Source organism: Bactrocera latifrons, unplaced genomic scaffold (assembly GCF_001853355.1).
Source record: "Bactrocera latifrons isolate USDA-ARS-PBARC rearing strain unplaced genomic scaffold, ASM185335v1 scaffold_987, whole genome shotgun sequence".
In the NCBI taxonomy this organism is placed as follows: Eukaryota; Metazoa; Arthropoda; class Insecta; order Diptera; family Tephritidae; genus Bactrocera; species Bactrocera latifrons.
Genome location: NW_017537697.1, coordinates 18,108 through 36,781, shown reverse-complemented (window position 1 = coordinate 36,781; position 18,674 = coordinate 18,108). Strand labels below are relative to the sequence as shown.

The window sequence follows — 18,674 nt, the reverse complement described above, 5'->3', positions numbered from 1 at the left end:
TATAAATTTTTTTTTCATGATTTTAGTAGGGACGATAACCTTTCACGTACTTTTTAAGAATAAATTGGATTTTTGTGCTTCAGATGATCCGAATATGAATGAAAAAACTTCACCCAGCCACATATCCGACAGATGTAATCAATAAATTCCGAAAAAAWTTGTATTCGTATATATAAAAATACCTCATGATATGTGAAAAAAGTTTTACTGTAGAATAAAAATATCTATAAAATAAAATGTTCCCTTAAAAAGTTTACATCGTCATTGGTTATGTCAGAAAAAGTATCGTTCTTGCAATCTATTACAATGATAAGAAACAACCGATTTTAGAAATATTGGTTGAAAACCAAGAAGATCAAGTTTGTTCAAAAGAATTGAATACTATATCAAAAGTTTTACTAAAATCTGTTTATATAACATACTGATGCTTATTCTCCCTACAGGCCCTACAACATGATACTAGTGGAGAAATACGGAAGGTTATCTCGTCTGTTATAATTGCTTCAAAAAGTTTAGGTATTGCTCACAACTTTGCTAGTCCCTTATATTTTTAATGGATAACCTAAATCCACTCTTATGTAAAATAATAATAAATGCCTTCCTTAAGAGGTGATTTTTGCAAAGGTTTAGTATATAATGTGGCAGATTTTTTAAGAAAACATGAGAGAATTATATCTGTTCCATAAGTAAATGAGAGCTCCAAAACATTTAACTAATATATATGTCTGCTTTGGAAATGGTGGGTGCATTCATTACAGAAATCGAACATAACTTGTGCTGATGCGAAAACTTTTTTGGAGATTTTAGAGAGTAATTGGACCTAAAGAATTCAGCAAACATATCAGAAATTGGGTGATTGTCACTGGACATAGTAAATTTATATTTCATCGCTGACGAAAAATTAGAAATCTTGCGTTTGGAATTGACGAAACCATAAAACAATTTTGGATTCGGAATAATATTATTTTTTAACCTGTTTCTATAATTATTATAACTTATTTAGTTAAGTTCAGCAAATTGCCGACGCAATTTAGAATAGTCAACAACTAAACCAGTTTTTTTTTTTAAGTTTAAAATTGCCAGATTTTCTATTTTTATTTTTCATAACTCTCACGAAACCCATAAATTAGAAATCATTCTTTGACTAACAACACATTTCGTATCATATTTTTCAAATAAATTTAAAATAGTTTCATTAAAATGGGAAGCACTAAATTCAATATTCCCACTGTAATCTGGCCAAGTTACTTTAGAAAGTTCATAATTAATCTTCTAAAAATTAGCTTTCGCAAAGTTGAACCGAGAACAAAGGTCTTGTGTATTGTTTTGAGCTGAGTTTGCTATGATTTCGATATTCATTTCCAACGCAGGATGATGCGAGTCCTCTGGCAGAACCAAAGGATCCCATCGGACAACAGAGAATATTGAAATGTTATCAACGTAAATCTGATCTTAGAACTTATCAAACTTATTTAAAATTAAATTAATTTGATTAAGACCCAACTCCGACGTTTCATCCAAGAACTCCTTAAAACATAAACGAGTATTAACAGGAATGATGCTTTCCTGATTTCATGGGTAATTCTATTTATATACTTTCTTTTCAATGCACCCGAAAACCGAGGAGCAGAGGACTTATCTTTGACAGTAACACGTTTGCGAATATTTTAGAAATAAAGAGTAAGAAACTTGTTGACCTGTAGAAAGACAGCTGTGTTAAGTTCATCTATCATGATGATCTGCGACTTTTGCCACGAACTTGGATAGTATCCGATACCAAGAATTTTATGAAAGAGCAAGGAGAGCACCATTTGGGTAATTAAATTAGTATTTTTGGAGCAATATTTTCGTGTCCTGATGCCTTTTTCGGATTTAAAAATTTTAGAAGTAGAAGTTGTAATAGACATAAGCGACTCGGTACCGGTATCGGGCAAAGTTGGCAACTTAAAGTTATTCTTTTGGCAATTAGGTTGAAATACCTTTTCTAGTTGATTTGCAAAGCACTTCACATTTTCCTCATCACTACGTGCCCAAATGCTATTCAACTATATTAGGAGCATGTTGATCAAAAAAGGCCCCCATTGTAGTTTATCGGGATGTGCTGCAGCAAAATGATTTCTAGCTCTCTATGACCCGAGCCAAAAAAAACAATTACACTAGCCTAATCAACTCTCCCGCTCCCTCAATCATTAAAGTTTATACATTGGTCTTTCCGATATTCAAATTTAAATTATTTTGCTTCCGAAAATGTAAATGTGTTACCGCAGGTAACACGGCGGGCAAAACTATTTTTACATATTTTTCAAATGATTTAATATAATTTTGGTTGACGCGATTAAAATGTATTAAAAAAGCTAAGTACGTTCATGACCGTCAATTTGAGTTAGTAAAATACCTAATGTTATTGAGTAAACAGTGAGATAAGTTGATGAAACTTGGTCCTTATTAAAAAAAATTACCAGTCTACTAGACGCCATTAACCGAAAACTTATAGTGCCAAACCTAAACACTAAATTAAGATATACAATCCTTATTTGTGACAGGGGATTGCGATCCGGTGGAAAAAATTTTAAGAAGTGGGCGTGGCCCCGCTCTTTAATAACTTTAATGCACATATGTATCTCCTAAACCAAGAAAGCTAAATTAAGCGAATTCATCATGCGCAAATTTTGTAATAAGCCCTACCGACGGTGTGAAAATAAATGAAATCGGAAGATAGTCCCCCTCGCACCCCATGTACCATTACTGTTAAAACCTACTAAAAGCCCAATAAATAAATAACTAAATACGCTAGAGACATTAAATTTTGCACCTGACATGGCATGAGGGAGCTTTATTGAAGCCGGTGTGAAAATCGGACGATGAATGTTGCACCACCAACCTTTTGGTGAAATCACCAGGTTGTTCAATTGAAAAAAATTGAGTATCGTGCAGTGATAAAATTCTTATTTTTTGAAGGTGTAGCACCAGAAGAAATTCATGAGGAAATGTTATACAGTGAGGGGCAAAAGTCTTTCTACGATCAACCTTTTCATGTTTGAGCGCGCATAAAAAATAAACGAATGAAGTAAATGACAAAAACTTTGTTTTTTCAATATTCAGCTTAGTTGGAAAAACTATATTTTAAACAATTAATTTCGGAATATTATTCCACTCTAGTTCAACACAAAAAGATCGTGTAAGTTGGATGGGGCTGATTGATATTGTCCGAGACGTCGCTTCGCAATTGACCATAGGTTTTCAATTGAATTGAGGTCGGGACTTTGCGCTGGCCACTCTATCACCCAGGCTTTAGTTCCCAGCCATTCTTTTAAAATTTTCGCAGTGTGCTTCGGATCCCCATCTTGCAGAAAAGTGATTTCATGCTCTGGATACGCACACTGCTTAAGAAAATTGGGAAGCTGGGTTTACGAAATACTTAAATAATCTTCCTTACTCATAATCCCGTCAATATTGTGCAACGGTCCCACGTTCCAAAACGTGAAGCACCCCTAAACCATTAAGTTGCCTCCTCCATATTTCATTCATGTTTCATGTTATGCTGTTAAAGCTTGTCACCGGGTCTACGTCAACAGTCTTCAACTGTCCTATTTCTGTGTGCCTTTGTGAATTTTAGTCGTGTCTTAACAATTTTCTTGGATAAAGCTAGTTTTTTTTTCACAGCTGCGACGTAACCAATCTTACCCAGCGCTCTTATAGCTGTCCACCGCCTTACTCCTTTATTTATTTCCGTGGAAGCCTCTGTGGGCGTTAAAAGCTTATCTTTTCTCATTTGGACATCATAAGTAGAGCGGCGACCATTCAAAATGTTTTCAACACAAACATTTTGTCTTTTCTGCACCTTGACAACCACTGATTGACTAACTTGCAGTTTCTCAGCAATAGTGTGTTTCGAACAGCCACTCTTAGTCAGGGAAACAACACTATTTTCTTTATCAAGAGACAGCTTCTTTATTTTTCAAGAACAAGTTAGAGACATCCCGTTTTTTGGTTTGTTTTTGAATTATAACTATGCCATTGCCTCTGTTACTATTTTGCTATTTACGCCTAATTGTTACAAATAAACTAGATATTCAAGAAGAGTTTTTGTCATTTACTTCATTCGTTTCTTTTTTATACGCTCTCAAACATGAAAATGTTGATAGTGGAATCACTTTTGCTCCCCACTGTAAGTGTACTAGCATAATGAGTGTTCACCTATAATTAGAACAGTAGAAAAATGGGTGAAAGTTTGGGTTCTAGAAATCTGTGTGCACGATGGGAGCCGGATTCACTTCAATGGAACAAAAACACATTGGGATGCGACTTTCTCAGAAACATATGGAGCATTTTAAAAAGGATGAAGTGGATTTTGTGCATCGATTCATCACTATGGATGAGACTTGGCTCTACCACTATGATCCTGAATCAAAACAAGAGGGTAAAGAGTGGTATGAATCTTGTTGTTCGGATTCGGAACGAGTTCGTGACCGGAACTCGGCCAAGAAGGTCATAACTATCAGTTTTTTTTTGGATACGAGAGGAATTTTGTTTGTGGATTACTTGCAAATTAGTAAAACAATTAAATCTTAATATTATTGCAATTTTTTGGACCAGTTGAAGGAAAAAAATAGTAAAAATAGACCTGGTTTGATGCACTGTGTCACAAGAGCATTTTGACAATGGCTAAAATCCATGAACTAAAGTTCGAATTGTTGGAGCATCCACCGAATTCATCAGATTTCGCCCACAACAACTTCCATTTATTATTTAATTTATGTGTGGCAARCGTTTTCCATCAAATGTAAAGGTCATAAAGGCTGTTGAAGCGTATTTTGCAGACCTTACGGATTTCCACTTCAGAAACGGGATCCACAGATAGGAGGGTCGATGGAGAAAGTGTATTAAGGTTCAAGAAGATACTGAATAATAAAGTGTATTTTTAATCATAAAATTGTGTTTTTCTTATCAATCAACAAAACTTATTTAACAACATGGTATTTTGGGACTCGCTGCACCGATTTCGACTAAATTTAGTACCTGGCATTCCATTTTCGTTTTCCGACTTCATTGTGCAAAAATGAGCGAAAGTGGACTAAAACTATGCCTACTTTCAATACAGTACAATTTTAAACTTACTAAAGTTGAATATTTACCGAAAATATCGGGTACTCTATGCGGTGAACAATTGAAATCCAGAGAGAATCCTTTCCTGAAAATAGTAATTATGTGTGTCCGAAATGGGTTTAACTCTTTCAATACTTCTCTGAGCCCTCTTATACTTAATACTGTATTTATCAAGCAACATTTTAGTTATTTTTATGAAAGTGAAACAGCGCGTTTTACTGATAACAGTGTATCTTTCTGCCGAAAATAGATAAAAGTGTGTGAAAACTTGGTCTAGCCCCCTTTTAATTATTTCCAGAATTTTCGAACATCCGCCTGACTTTGCTCTATATGATTGTTGACTGTATATGAGCTACCTTAATGAATCCGAAGAAACATTTATTGAGTGTGTGGCTTATAGTAGTTAATAGAAAAAATCGGGTCGATACTACCCCAACTCCCATGTAATGATTTTAGGTTTTTCTAACAATCAGTGTACGCGTTATGTACATATATAATAGATGTATATATAAAATTGCTTAKATAGTAAGGTATTTCCCTGGAATTGATTTTTTCAAGTTGCAAGTGTAAAAAATGTTCGGTTACACCCGAATTAAGCCTTTTTACCTGTTTATTTTTGACCCTTGCTAGCACTGAATATGACTGAAACAGRTCTAAATCTCATATACTAATTTCCAGGTCCTATCAGTGTACGACTGATAATACAAGTTGAAAAGATACCAGACACCTTTCGCAATGGCATGAAAATAGGCAAAATCGTACTATTCAAAGTGCAATGAATCAATATGTTAATCAGGATGGCACACTCTTTATTTCGGGACCTACTCGATCGATTTCAACCAAATTCGGTATATAATTCTAAGCTGACACTTCGACAATACAGTGTGCAAATGCGTAACCAGACGAAAACGACGTCAAATTCCCATATAACACAATTTGAAATTCCATCTGATTTGTTCCTTTCCAGCATATAAATCCAGAACCAATCAAAAGAGCTCTCAAGGAATTTCATCTTACGCCCAAAACAAACTTGGTTAAGCCATGGTCTTAATTTCATATCCCCAATATCATCAATTATTATATTTACGTTAGCATTTTACGCATCATCTCAATATATTAAATTTATCCTCTTCAGTTAAATTTCCGTCAGATATGTATCATTATATCAGTGGTGTAGCTACAACTTCGGGCGCCCGGGGCCAAGGATATTCTGCCGCTCCCCTTTATCTACCTACCTACAAGTTTCATGAGGTGGTTCGAACAAAAGTTTTTACAAAATATCTTCGATATTAAGTATATAAAATTTAGGAACTAGAAGCCACGCAAGTTCTGAAGTTTCAAAATTCTCGCAATACGTTTATGAGAAAATTTATTGTAAATTTACAAGACATCTTATTAAAAGCCCTACATGGTGTACACTTTTGACTTAAAGAAAAATGCCAACAACTTGCCGAATCCTATCCAAGTGACGTGGATAACGAAGATTTATACAGTGATATCCAAGACGTCCTACTTTTATTAAAGCGAGCCAAGCAAAACGAAGAACAAATTGAATTTTTGCCAGAATAAGTTTTGTTATACATTTCTTCAATGGGACTGGAAGCCTACAAGACGTTAGCGACAGCTTTAAAAATACCACCCACTATGCCTGTATCAGTTGCATCTTGTCAAAGATCTTTTAGCAAGCTTAAATTGATCAAATCTTACTTGAGATCGACCATGAATCAGAGTAGACTGTCCAATCTTGCGATTCTCTCAATAGAAAGTGAAACTGCTTCAACTTTACATTACAATAATATGATGTGTGATTTTGCAGCGATCAAAGCTAGAAAAGTGCATCACTATTAAGAAAGATATAAGCTAAAAAGATATAAAACAAATTCAAAGACTGAASAGTATTCGAGTAAAAATTAATATTTTTCATTGTTATTCAGATACAACATTGTGAGTGTACAAATCTTTATCTTTTATAATAAATTTTGTAAAAAGAAATGAATATTCAAAAATAGCAAAGATCGTTTTGGCGCCCCCAAGACGTTGCTCCCGGGTCGACGGCACACTTCGCCCCCCTCGCTATGCCACTGCATTATATTATATAATTTTCGCTATTCACTCCTTGAGTCTGTGGCCTATCATATAACTTAATAAAATACCAAATTTCATAATAATTCATTTAAGTTTTCATCGAATAATGAAGTTGAATTCTTTCGCAACTATATTTAAAATGAAAAACCCTTAGCCACTCCTTATATCTTTATATATAAAAATCTTCTGACCGTGTGTTTGTAAATGAACTACTCCTAAACGGCTGGACCGATTTTGATGAAATTTTTTTTTTTGAGTGTTCAAAGAGATTCGAGAATAGTTTAGATTCACAATTTGATCCACTGGTAAATGGCTTTTGAAACTAATTTTTCATTTTTAATTAATTGGTAATTTTGAACATTCTACATTGGATCTGATAGACTACCATCGCAGTATGGTATTCAAACCTTAAAAGCCGACATCTGTAGACCAATAGCAAGTTTTCATAACGTGGACAGGGTTGTTTGTCCTTAAGTAATAAATTGGGTGATTCAGTACATCTATGGGTAGCTATTACATTTTTTTCATACATGCTAACTATTGGAGAGAACAAGAATGCATAACAAGCGTCGTGAAGGCTTTGCGGTTACTTTGTTAGATTATGGGCGAAGGACGCAAATGCATTCATAACAAACCAAACGCGACATCAAGAATAAAAGTATAGCGGCATAACTGAAGTGTTGTATTTGTCTATTGTAATTTGAGATATACAGCAATTTTTTCGAAGCATTGCGCAGAGCAGTGCACTATTTAAACGGTAACGATGAAGTATATAAGTATATTTCAAACTGATCTTTTCTAAAAAATAATAAAATTGCTAAATATTGGGAATAGTGAAATAGAACTGCAACCAAATGCACAGTGCAATGAATTAAAACTGGCTCAGTAATCATTCGATGAATAGTATAGCACGGGCATCCCAAAGGACTGATGCCCTAACCTTGCCATCCGATTTTTTGTCTTGCCACGSAAGAGAACCGTTTCATAACATGCAGTTCACTAAGCTGACTATCGATTCGACTCGATTGATTTCATTGGTGCACAACCTAAATTCAATTTCCCCCAAAAACCAATGCTTTCTTAACGCACGAAATGCTTTTTGATTAATTTTTTTGCAAACTAACACAAGTTGCTTCACCAAAAATGCGATATCTCCTTAACTAATAGTTATAATCTAAATAATAGAAATGTATCATATGTATCAGCCAGTAAAACGTGGACGGGTCCTCTAGTTGTTTAATATAAAGTTTTGCAATACCCGAATATAATCCTCCGCCCTTGAACGTTGTTATGTGCGAGAGTGTGTTATATTCGGTTACATCCGAACTTGTTCCTAATATTTTTAATGAAATTTGAAGGTTTAACTCTTACATTTCTTAAAATCGGTCAAATGATTTAGCAGTATCAAAGAACTGCTCAACCAATTTAATGTATAATAGATAAATAAAAAATACTCTAGCCGAAGGTCCTGGCAGCCAGTGCTCCTTTTTTCGTGTAAATAAAATAATTGTATTATTTTTTTCACATTTATAATCATCACATAAAAATAAATAAAAAAATACTCTGGGATTGGGATAAACTTAATTCAGTTTTCATATTACAATACTAAAACAGTTCCGGTAAATTTATAATTTTGACTTAAGTAGTTTTCTTTTGAATATATATTACAATTTTCCTCCTTACACTTGTCAAAAAGTTTAAGAGGTTTTTCTCTTACATATATTTTAGTTAAGAATTTTAAATAAAGTCTATTTATTTAGTTGAGGTACAATTTTGCAAAAATTTCGTAATGTTAATAAATTTTATATTTATTCTTCCACATGTAAGTTTATTGAGCTTAGCCCATCATTATGTTCTTATCATGAATATGTATAAATATATGTACGTCTTAAAAGTATACCAGCACCTTAAAACCATCATAAGTCCAACTTCCTATTTTTAGTATGCATGTCTGAACATCATATGGAAAATGTGCAACATCGATTGAACAAGACGATTTATAGACCACAGGCGGTTGCCACATAACAATCCCACTACTATGGACAGTTGCTTTTGTCAAAAGGGTGATTTCATAATGACCATCAGCACTGAAAAATATATGCACATATATATAGATATGTAATTTTACCCTTTTATAAAGTTTATTTTCCTTTTATATCTAATCTTATATATACCATAAGTATTTAATAAGAGTGTCAAAATATTTAAAATAAGTTAGGAAGGACTAAGTTTGACTGTAACTGGGTAGTATCAATTTGTAAAGATTAAACTTTCGAGTGTTTCAAAATATTAAACTTGTATTAAACTGCTGTTCACACCTTTTTTATGCAAGAGGATACACTCTAATTAGAAGACGCTAAGGGAAGAGCAATATTTTTGTAAAGTTTTATTCTGACGACTTAAAATTTTCGGATTATGGAACTATGTGYAGTTGTTATCAAATAACCATATTTGGTTGAAATTGCTGAAGTATTTGTTGAGGTATAGGTTTCACCTAAAGGTGGGCATTGCCACGCCTCTTGTTAAATTTTTATACCACGTTCTATAACCGTTTTCCATTGTGGTTGTGGAATTAAATCCTTGTAGCGCATTTGCTTAGTGGTTTTAGAAATACCCATTATAAGGGGGCGGGCGTGATTATTATTTACTCATTTTCACAGCGACTACTAGTCAGCAAGTTTGGTTGATTTACCTTTAGYGGTTCAGAATATATTTTTATTTTAAAAAAGCTTGCTCCTTAATTCAGTGTTTAGTCCATAAGTTTTTGTTTCATACAATTTTGTGGGCGTGGTATGTCTATGTTTAAATATTATCGAAATCGGGCTGTAAATTTTGAAGGGCGTGTCTATCCGTTTAAGCAGTACCTTGAATAAGCATTGAGATATCTTCACAAAACTACATATCATTTGTATATACATTCGTGGCCAAGCAAAGCTTACCACTGAACTTTCTTAAATTTTTTTAGGTCATTTTGGTTCAATTATTTTCTTAAATTTTGTTATTCTTTGTTAAGTTGTTTGTAAGGGGAAGTAAAATAAATTATATTATCTACTTAATATATAATTTTAGTTTTTAATTTATTACGTAATAATAATGAGTAAAACATAAACCAGCTATTCTGTGCTTTTATAAGAGCGGTCGACTTTATTGTTTTTAAAGCAATGCCGCGAGTAAACTTTGTATCTAATTTCAATAAAAATAATGTAAAAGAATAATTTAATTATAGTGTAAATGCAATTAAATAAAAAAAAAAATMATTTTTTCATCGCCTGTCAGCCTCTTACATTTCGAGCTCATTTTGTAAAGATCACTAATTTTCAAATGATTTTGTCTATATCTGAATGTGTTTTGTTTTTAGTTTTTAATAATTTTGAGAAATAACAAGCCGTAAAATTCTAAACAAAAAATTTCTGTACCGCAATACTTGAAAATTTTGAGTACTAAGCTTTGCGTGACCGCGAGTGTAAATGTGTGTACTTCTAAATAAAAAATTTCTATACCACAAAAAGTACCGCTATAAAGGGTTGTCAAATATGTACAATACTTGAAAATTTTGACTGGTAAGCTTTGCGTGACCACTAGTGTAAATGTGAGGTGATCAGTATTGATGGGCGTAATCGGATCGGTAAATGAAAACATAAAAAGTTTCATAAGTGAAAATTTACTTAACACTAAACCTACCAGTACCGGTACATTTGACCGTGTTCAAACTTTTGTAAAGCTTATCCGTTTTTAAACGATACAACACCATTGTGAAACTGTATGACAATTCGTAGAATATGCATATAACACAAGTATTTTTTCATTGTTTAGTTTTAGTTATTTTTCTATTTTCCAAGAAAAATTTGTTACGTGGCCTACCATTATCGGTCAATAAGACTGGTTTGAAAAATAGTAAAAAAATGTATAGAAGATTAAGCATTTTCTGTTTGCTCGTGGAATATTTGAGGCAAATATTTGGATATCTCATATTTATGAAATAAAAATTAGGGACTTGCCTTTTTCGAAAACAATGAGCCAAAACGACTTTACTAAAGCTATAAAGTGATAAGAAAAGCGAAAGAAGTCAGCGTATATAAACCAACCAAATTATAGATATCATGTACCATTTGGGATCGATTTATAGAAAATTCACAAACTTGTTATAAACCTGCATTGCTGTTGATGAGCGGTTGTTTCCGCTGAAGACTATGTGTCGATTTACCCAAGATATGGCAAACAAATTCGACAAATTTGGAATAAAGTTCTGGGTGGCATGTGACGTCAATTGTAAATACATAATAAATAGGTTTCCCTAGGAACTAGGAAAATAGGAACTTGAGGAGTTCGTTGTTCTAAACCTGATGGAAAACTTTCACAGGATGTGGAAGGAATGTTACAACGAATAATTTTTCCACGAGTATATCATCAGCCCAGAACTTACTTTCAAACACACTACAATTGTTGGAACAGTGCGTGGAAACAAGAAGACAAATTGGATAGACTTTCAAGCATATTTTATAAATCAAATTACATTCCTTTGACAGTGTATAAAACAAGCCGAAAAAAAGACTTTATAATAGTAAATGTGGCAGACCAGATGGCAAAAATATACAGCGTGAAGTCAAAGAGTTGTATATGGTCACTGCAGTTATTCAGTATTTTGGAAATAGCTGCCTCAATAACCGCGAGGTTAGTTCTGCTTTCTCTAGACTGGAGAAAGAAGCAAAGCAGATGGGTCTGGCCGTGAACGAGGGCAAGACGAAATATCTCCTGCCATCAAACCAACAGTCGTCGCACTCGCGATTTGGTACTCACGTCACTGTTGACAGTCATAACTTTGAAGTTGTAGAYAGTTTCGTATGTTTGGAAACCAGTGTAAACACCACCAACAATGTCAGCCTGGAAATCCATCGCAAGATAAATCTTGCCAACAGGTGCTATTTCAGACACATAGCTGGATTAAATTACAAAGAAACAACGCGTGGAAACATCGATTTCGAGGCAAGAATTTTTGATCCAATTAGGTTCAGAACTCGGAGAAGTACTATATATATAAAATCACAAGAAAAAGAGCTTTTACCAACACCAYCCTCAAGTTCTAATTTGTATGTACGAAAAACAAAAACAATTTTTGTAAAACAACCATAACTTGTTCGAAGTGCGTAAAATACATAAGTATGTTTGCGGCAAATGCACAACCCAGACTAAAATAATATGTAAACAATGTAAAGAAGCTGAATAGAGTATATTACGTATGCATAACATTCTGTTTACATTGTTTTATTTATTTTTTTTTTTTTTTGTAATAAATGTTAGAAATTAGAATTTTTGTCAAAATCGTGCTTGGCGACTTTAACGGCAGGGTGGGCAAAAAAGGTATTTTTGGTGCAACAGTCGGTAAATTCAGCCTCCACGACGAAACATCACCAAATGGGTTGAGGCTGATCGACTTCGCCGGGGCCCGAAATATGATTATCTGTAGAACTAGATTTCAGCATGAGAAGATTCATCAAGCTACCTGACTGTCTCTGATAGACGATTCCGAGGTCGTAACATCAACTACAGCCAAGATTCACACTCGACTTTGTCCAGCAAAAAACGCACGGAAACAAACACAAAGAAGGTTCTACGTCGAGAAGTTACAATCATAACAGATAGCCGAACGATTTTCTACTCGATTTGCACTCCTGCTCTCTGGGAGCATTCGTCAACAACTCGGCATAAAAAAAACTATGGAAGGGCATTTCAAACTCCTTTCGTACAGCTGTAACCGAAACCACAATAAAAAGAAGCCGAAATGCGTGAGTATGAAGAGCTTGATAAGCTAGCCGACAGGGGTAAGGTTTCATGACCGGAGCATACTCTTGTAGAACCCCCAAAGGAGATCTAGTGACCGATACCCAGATCATACTTAAATTATGGAGAGAACACTTCTCCAGCCTGCTGGATGGCAGTGAACGCACAACGCCAGGAGAAGGCGAACCCGATTCCCCAAAAGATGACGATGGAGCAAAAAGTTTACTTGTCTTCCATATAAGCGGGTGAGATAAGAGAAGGAAATGAAAAATTTGGGGAATATACGGACATAGTACCTTTCCCTATATAACGGTTCAGATGAAAATTACTGAAAGTGCGATAACTCACTAACTTAACATGTCAGAGATACTAAATTACACCCACACTTCTAAGATGCAACTTTATAGGAGCTGGTGTCAAATTGCTCAAGGCGACATTCCACATTTCCAAACCTACTCGATTTATTTCAATCAGTGAAAATGGTCTCCGTTGGACTACAAACACACTTACTTCCTATATAACACTATAAACCTGTGTTAATAAACTATAAACTGTGTCCGATTCCTTAAATATGCCGTAGACGCAGCAAGCACCAATCCACATATCGTTATACAACTTTGCACAAATAGTGCCTTTGAGGGCCTATCTTAATTCAAGACCTGTCCACATCGGTTAAAGAGTTCTTGTGTTAACTTCACTTCACAAGTGCCTGTGCTTTAATTATCGCCAATGGCCCCCTGGCCACCAAATTTGGGGGACAATAGGTTCGCTTTGTTAGCTGAATGTCCCCAAGTCAAACGTAAAAAACAATATATTTATAAACCCCCAATTTTTCCCGAACTACCTAAAACTAAACAGAACAATCCAAAATTCCTTAATATTTCAGCAAGTGACAAACAAAACCCATATCGAAATTCTCATGTTTTGCAGGATTGGAAGCTATAAGCAAAGAAATAATTTCCATTTCTRAGCTATGTAATGGTAATTTGATATTAAAAAACAATTGCACAAAAGTTTTTAAATACAAAGCGATTGAATGGAATTTATGAAGTGAAAGCAAGTTATCAAGACAACCTTAACTTTTCCAAATATTTTCCGATATTTCCACCACGTCTCAATAATGTCCCTGAATTATTGAAAACATGAAATAGCAACGTGTAGCAGGACTGTATAAATTCGAAAAAAATAGGTGCACAATACCTTAATGCACACCGGAGTTACCCTTCCTACTGTCGATTTGTATAAATTATCTGAATTACCTTGTAAAGTGGAGGTTTCAGTTCGCTCAGCATATGTAAGACCATATTTTCTCAATCCAATGAGATGTAAATCATGCCAACCATTAAAAGGTGTAACAACAAACCTGCGAGTGAAACTTGTAATTCCCCTCCTCACGGCTTAGTACAATGTTTGCGCATCTTATGCGCTAACTGCGCTGGTGAGCACCCATCATATTCAAATACTTGTCCAAGGTACATCCAAACTAAAGAAATTCTAAAAACTAAAACGGTGACCAATGTACGATCTCCAGCCTTCCAAACACTACTTTTGCAGTTAAAGTAAAACAAAACGAATCAAAGAATTACAACTCAAAACTTCCTACAGCACATTCCATTCATATACCTTCCGAATCCAATAAAACTTCTTCTGAAGTCTCTCACACTGACACTGTAAAGAGCACTAACACTGCTCAAACATATCTTACTCCAAACGCCAACAGCGACTTAAACAGTTTAGCAACCTCTTCTTATGCTCTAAAACTAAATTATGTTTCAGAAAAAAGTAACACAATAAATAGAGTAAAGTCTGAATCTCTCCCATTTGTTTCTCTCAATTCTTCCTCCCATAGCACTCTTAACACCTTTGCTAATAATTCCACACCCCAAGCTATTAACTCCACTCATTCATTTATCAGCGAACTACAATCTCACTACACTTCATTGTCTTACAAGAAACTCATCTTGCTGAAAATAAAGACGCTTTTGTACCAAATAAGTATGTTAGCTATTTCTTAAATTTACCTCAGAATTTAACAACAAAACAAGGTGTTGCTGTTTTAGTAAAAAAATATATTCCACATAAATGCCTCGAAATCCATTCAAGTATAGCTTCTTTAGCCATTCAGATATCCATAGAATTTAAATTGACGATTATTTGTTATATTATTTATATTCCCCCACCAAAAAATTTTACGCTTACTGATCTTCAGCAAATTCTCTCCTCAGTACCCAAGCCCGTAATCCTGGTTGGAGATATGAATTCGTGGTCTCCATTATGGGGCACTCCTCAAACCAACCAAAGAGGATTAATTCTGGAAAACTTAGTTCTTACAGTGAATCTTAAATTATTGAACCAAGGTGCCCGACTCTTTTTTTCAACTTGTAATTTTGCTCTACCAATATAGCTCCAAAAGTGAATAGTCGAACTCTTGATAGTTTGTGTGGTAGTGACCGCTACCCAATAGTAACTAAAATTATTTGATGACCAACCCATTTCAAATACGCTCAAGTTTTTTTCTGAGGAAAACATCCACAATGTAGCCGAATTTTTGTCCAAAACTGGCCTTAGAAAGTTAATTCAATTCTCTAGTTGTAAGTTATCTTAGATCCAAATAACCTCCTTTCCTAACATCAATTATTTTAATAACTGACAGTAATGTTCATCTCATATTTACCTTTTACTGGCTAATATATTAATATTCTAAGACAATATAGTTTTATTAGAGCAGTAAGCCGTAAGCCCTGACAGCTTCTTACTCTGTAAGATAATTGTTCGGAGCAGCTCATTTCACGATGAAACTACCAATAATGAGTAGATTTAATCTTAAGTTATTATTTATACGCACACATATAATATATTCAACCCAATGTGGTGAGAAACATTGCAAATATTTAATATTAATTGTTAGCTGGTCACTCAATTGTGCATATCCACCACAGCATTACTCGTTATTCTAATTCCTCATTTCCGTTTATCCTTTAATATGTTTATACATACATATATGTGAGAACAATTAAGCTTAGCTTTGCCTAAGTTATTAGTTCGCTTTTTTTATTCGATACCTGCACACGCAATATTTTCTAGTTGCATTTACATTGCATTTCACCTGGTAAACCACCAGCCACGAAACTTTCCACTCGTTGTATTATATGTATATATCAGGTTGTCTTGCGGTATTTTTATTGAAATTTCAATTGTTCATAAAATTTTTCTTTGATGACTCATGCCCAGCTCTTGACCGAATTTACGGCTGCTACTATGCCGGTCTCTTTCGACCAATTCAGCGAAAATTCAGAACGAAAATGTTGAACCCATCGTTGTGCGATGGAAACGGAAACTCTATCGGGTTCATAAACTGCACAAATTTTATTATCGATTTGAGATGCATTTTTGCCTTTATCGTAGTAGTATTATAAAATATGCCGTATTTTCTCTTTATTTTGTTCCATGTTTGCGACGCTATAACTTACGAACAACTTAAAAGAAACGGCAATCAATCAAAACGTGAAATGAACTTTCCAAAAAGGTATAGCATGACCCGATGCGACGAATAAAACTAGAACTACGCGCTCAGCGCCAACTAGCGAAAACRTCGCAAGACTTTTTTGACAACAAATATTTGTATTAATAAATACTTTTGTAAATATACGAGTACTACCAAAAAATAAGGAGACAAGGTGACATTGTATTTATTTTGAAAATTCTTTATTTATTCTTCCAAATCAATTTCATCCCCTTCAAAGTAATCCCCACTAGATGTAGCACATTATGCCAACGGATTTTCCAATCTTCGAAACACTGGTTGTAGTCACTTTCCGCTATGGCCTTCAGTTCCGTCTTCGCTGCGGCTTGAATATCGTATAAAAACGGTGTCTCCGGAGCGGTCTTTTGAGCTTGATGAACAGCCAGATCAGGTGAATACGGTGGTTGCGGAGCGATATGGGTTGAGTTTTTAGCGAAATGATCATTTAATGCAAATTCTTTGCTCAACAAATTTCGATATCGCAAAAACGAAAAACTTACTTTGAGCAGCTCACAAAACGACATGTATCTCAAACACTAATGAATATTTTGACTTGAAATTTGACATATATATGACTGACAGTACTATCAACCTAAAAAACAAAATAATTCTCCAAATCCTTCGACGCGCGCAGTTTCAATTCAAATGTCACCTTATTTGTTGTTTTATATCGCGATTCGAAGCTATCAAAAAAGCTTTGTAGCTCAACATTTTGGTGACCCCGACGTGATCGCTGAGTGTGTTTATTGGTGATTCAGTTAAACTTAACATTAAATATCAAACTATTAGTTCGTTCCACTAGCACGGTGGGTGCTAGTGGACGTATCTTACAGCGAACATTCCATAAATCAAACTCGTGGTTTAAAACCTATTTGATTTGAGGCAAAATAGAGGCGTGTTTTCTAGAAAGCGCTACTAAGGTAAATTTGGATACATAAGCAAAAAAATTTCTAACGTAACTTAAAACCGTAAGCACCGTTTCTCGGGTGCCGCTAGCTTTTTCAACGGTTCAGTACGGTTAGCCGCTACACGTTACAGCGCTGATCACCTAACTTCGTTCAATTTTTCATTGGTTAAATTTTTGGATATGTCGGTAAACCAATCAATCAGTGGTAAGACGGCTTATACAATTTGAAACGAATTTAGTTCAGTTGACTATTCCACAACGTGAAATTGGAAAGCGTAGCGCTTCTTAACATTGTTCCACATTCCAGATAAGCAACAATGAATTCCAGCCTATTATAGTGAATACTAATCGTTCATGTTTGCCACAATTAACGTTGCCTAATTCAGTGGATCCTATATAGAGTGGACAAATTTCTATTCGATGTCTACATCAGTCATCGAAAAGGACAGCGACCTTAGCGGTGTGGATAAACTTCAACATTGCGTTCCTGCTTGAGTGGTGCTGCTCTTGACACCATACGATCGTTGGAAATAAATGAGGCTAATTATAAAATCGCATTAGATCTYCTCATTAAACGATTTGATAATAAACGTCTTATTTTTCAGGCACATATCAGGGAGATTTTCGGGATGGACAAAGCAGATGGTACCGTCGGCAAGCTGCGAGCGTTGACGGACAAGGTAAACTCGCATGTATGTAAGTTGCAGTCACTTGGTTCCAAAGAGCAGTTAGCGGATTGCGTAGTGGTACAATTATTGACTCAAAAATTGGACAAAGTGACTCAAGCAAAATGGGAAGAAAGTTGGTCAATTAATGAGTTACCAGAGTGGGAATCATTAGCCGCATTTTTAGAGCATCAATGTCGTACCCTCGAGAATGTGGAGCATGCATTRCAAACACAAGCTGAAACATTTGGTAAAACCGGAAAAACCGTGAGTTCACATCAAAGAAAATCCTTTGTTGCTTCAAATAGCTTACTGGGTGTTTGTGTATTTTGTGGAAATGCAGAAAATTTGATTTATAATTGCCAACGGTTTTTAAATCTTTCTCCTAACATTCGCCAGAAAGAAGTTAAGAAACTTTTACTATATCTCAACTGTTTAAAGAAAGGCCATCAGATGCGAGATTGCAAATCTAGTTCTTGTCGAAAAAGGTAATTCAAATCATCACACGCTCTTACATTTTAATCGTTTACCATCAGCTAATGGTCACGAATTACCATTAACACCAAACTCTGTCCAAGCTAATGCCATGACTGCAACGCTGCCAACGCCG

At 34.8% G+C, this 18,674-nt stretch overlaps 1 protein-coding gene across 1 annotated transcript in view; it reads right to left on the bottom strand.

Moving 5' to 3' along the window:
• The window catches only part of LOC108977987 (acetylcholine receptor subunit beta-type lev-1-like), a 43,206-nt gene that overhangs the window by 23,654 nt on the left and 878 nt on the right, over window positions 1-18,674 (bottom strand). The window contains exon 2 of the mRNA XM_018948010.1: window positions 9,098-9,278. Coding sequence (XP_018803555.1) covers window positions 9,098-9,278 — 181 coding nt within the window. The remainder of the gene's footprint in view (window positions 1-9,097; window positions 9,279-18,674) is intronic.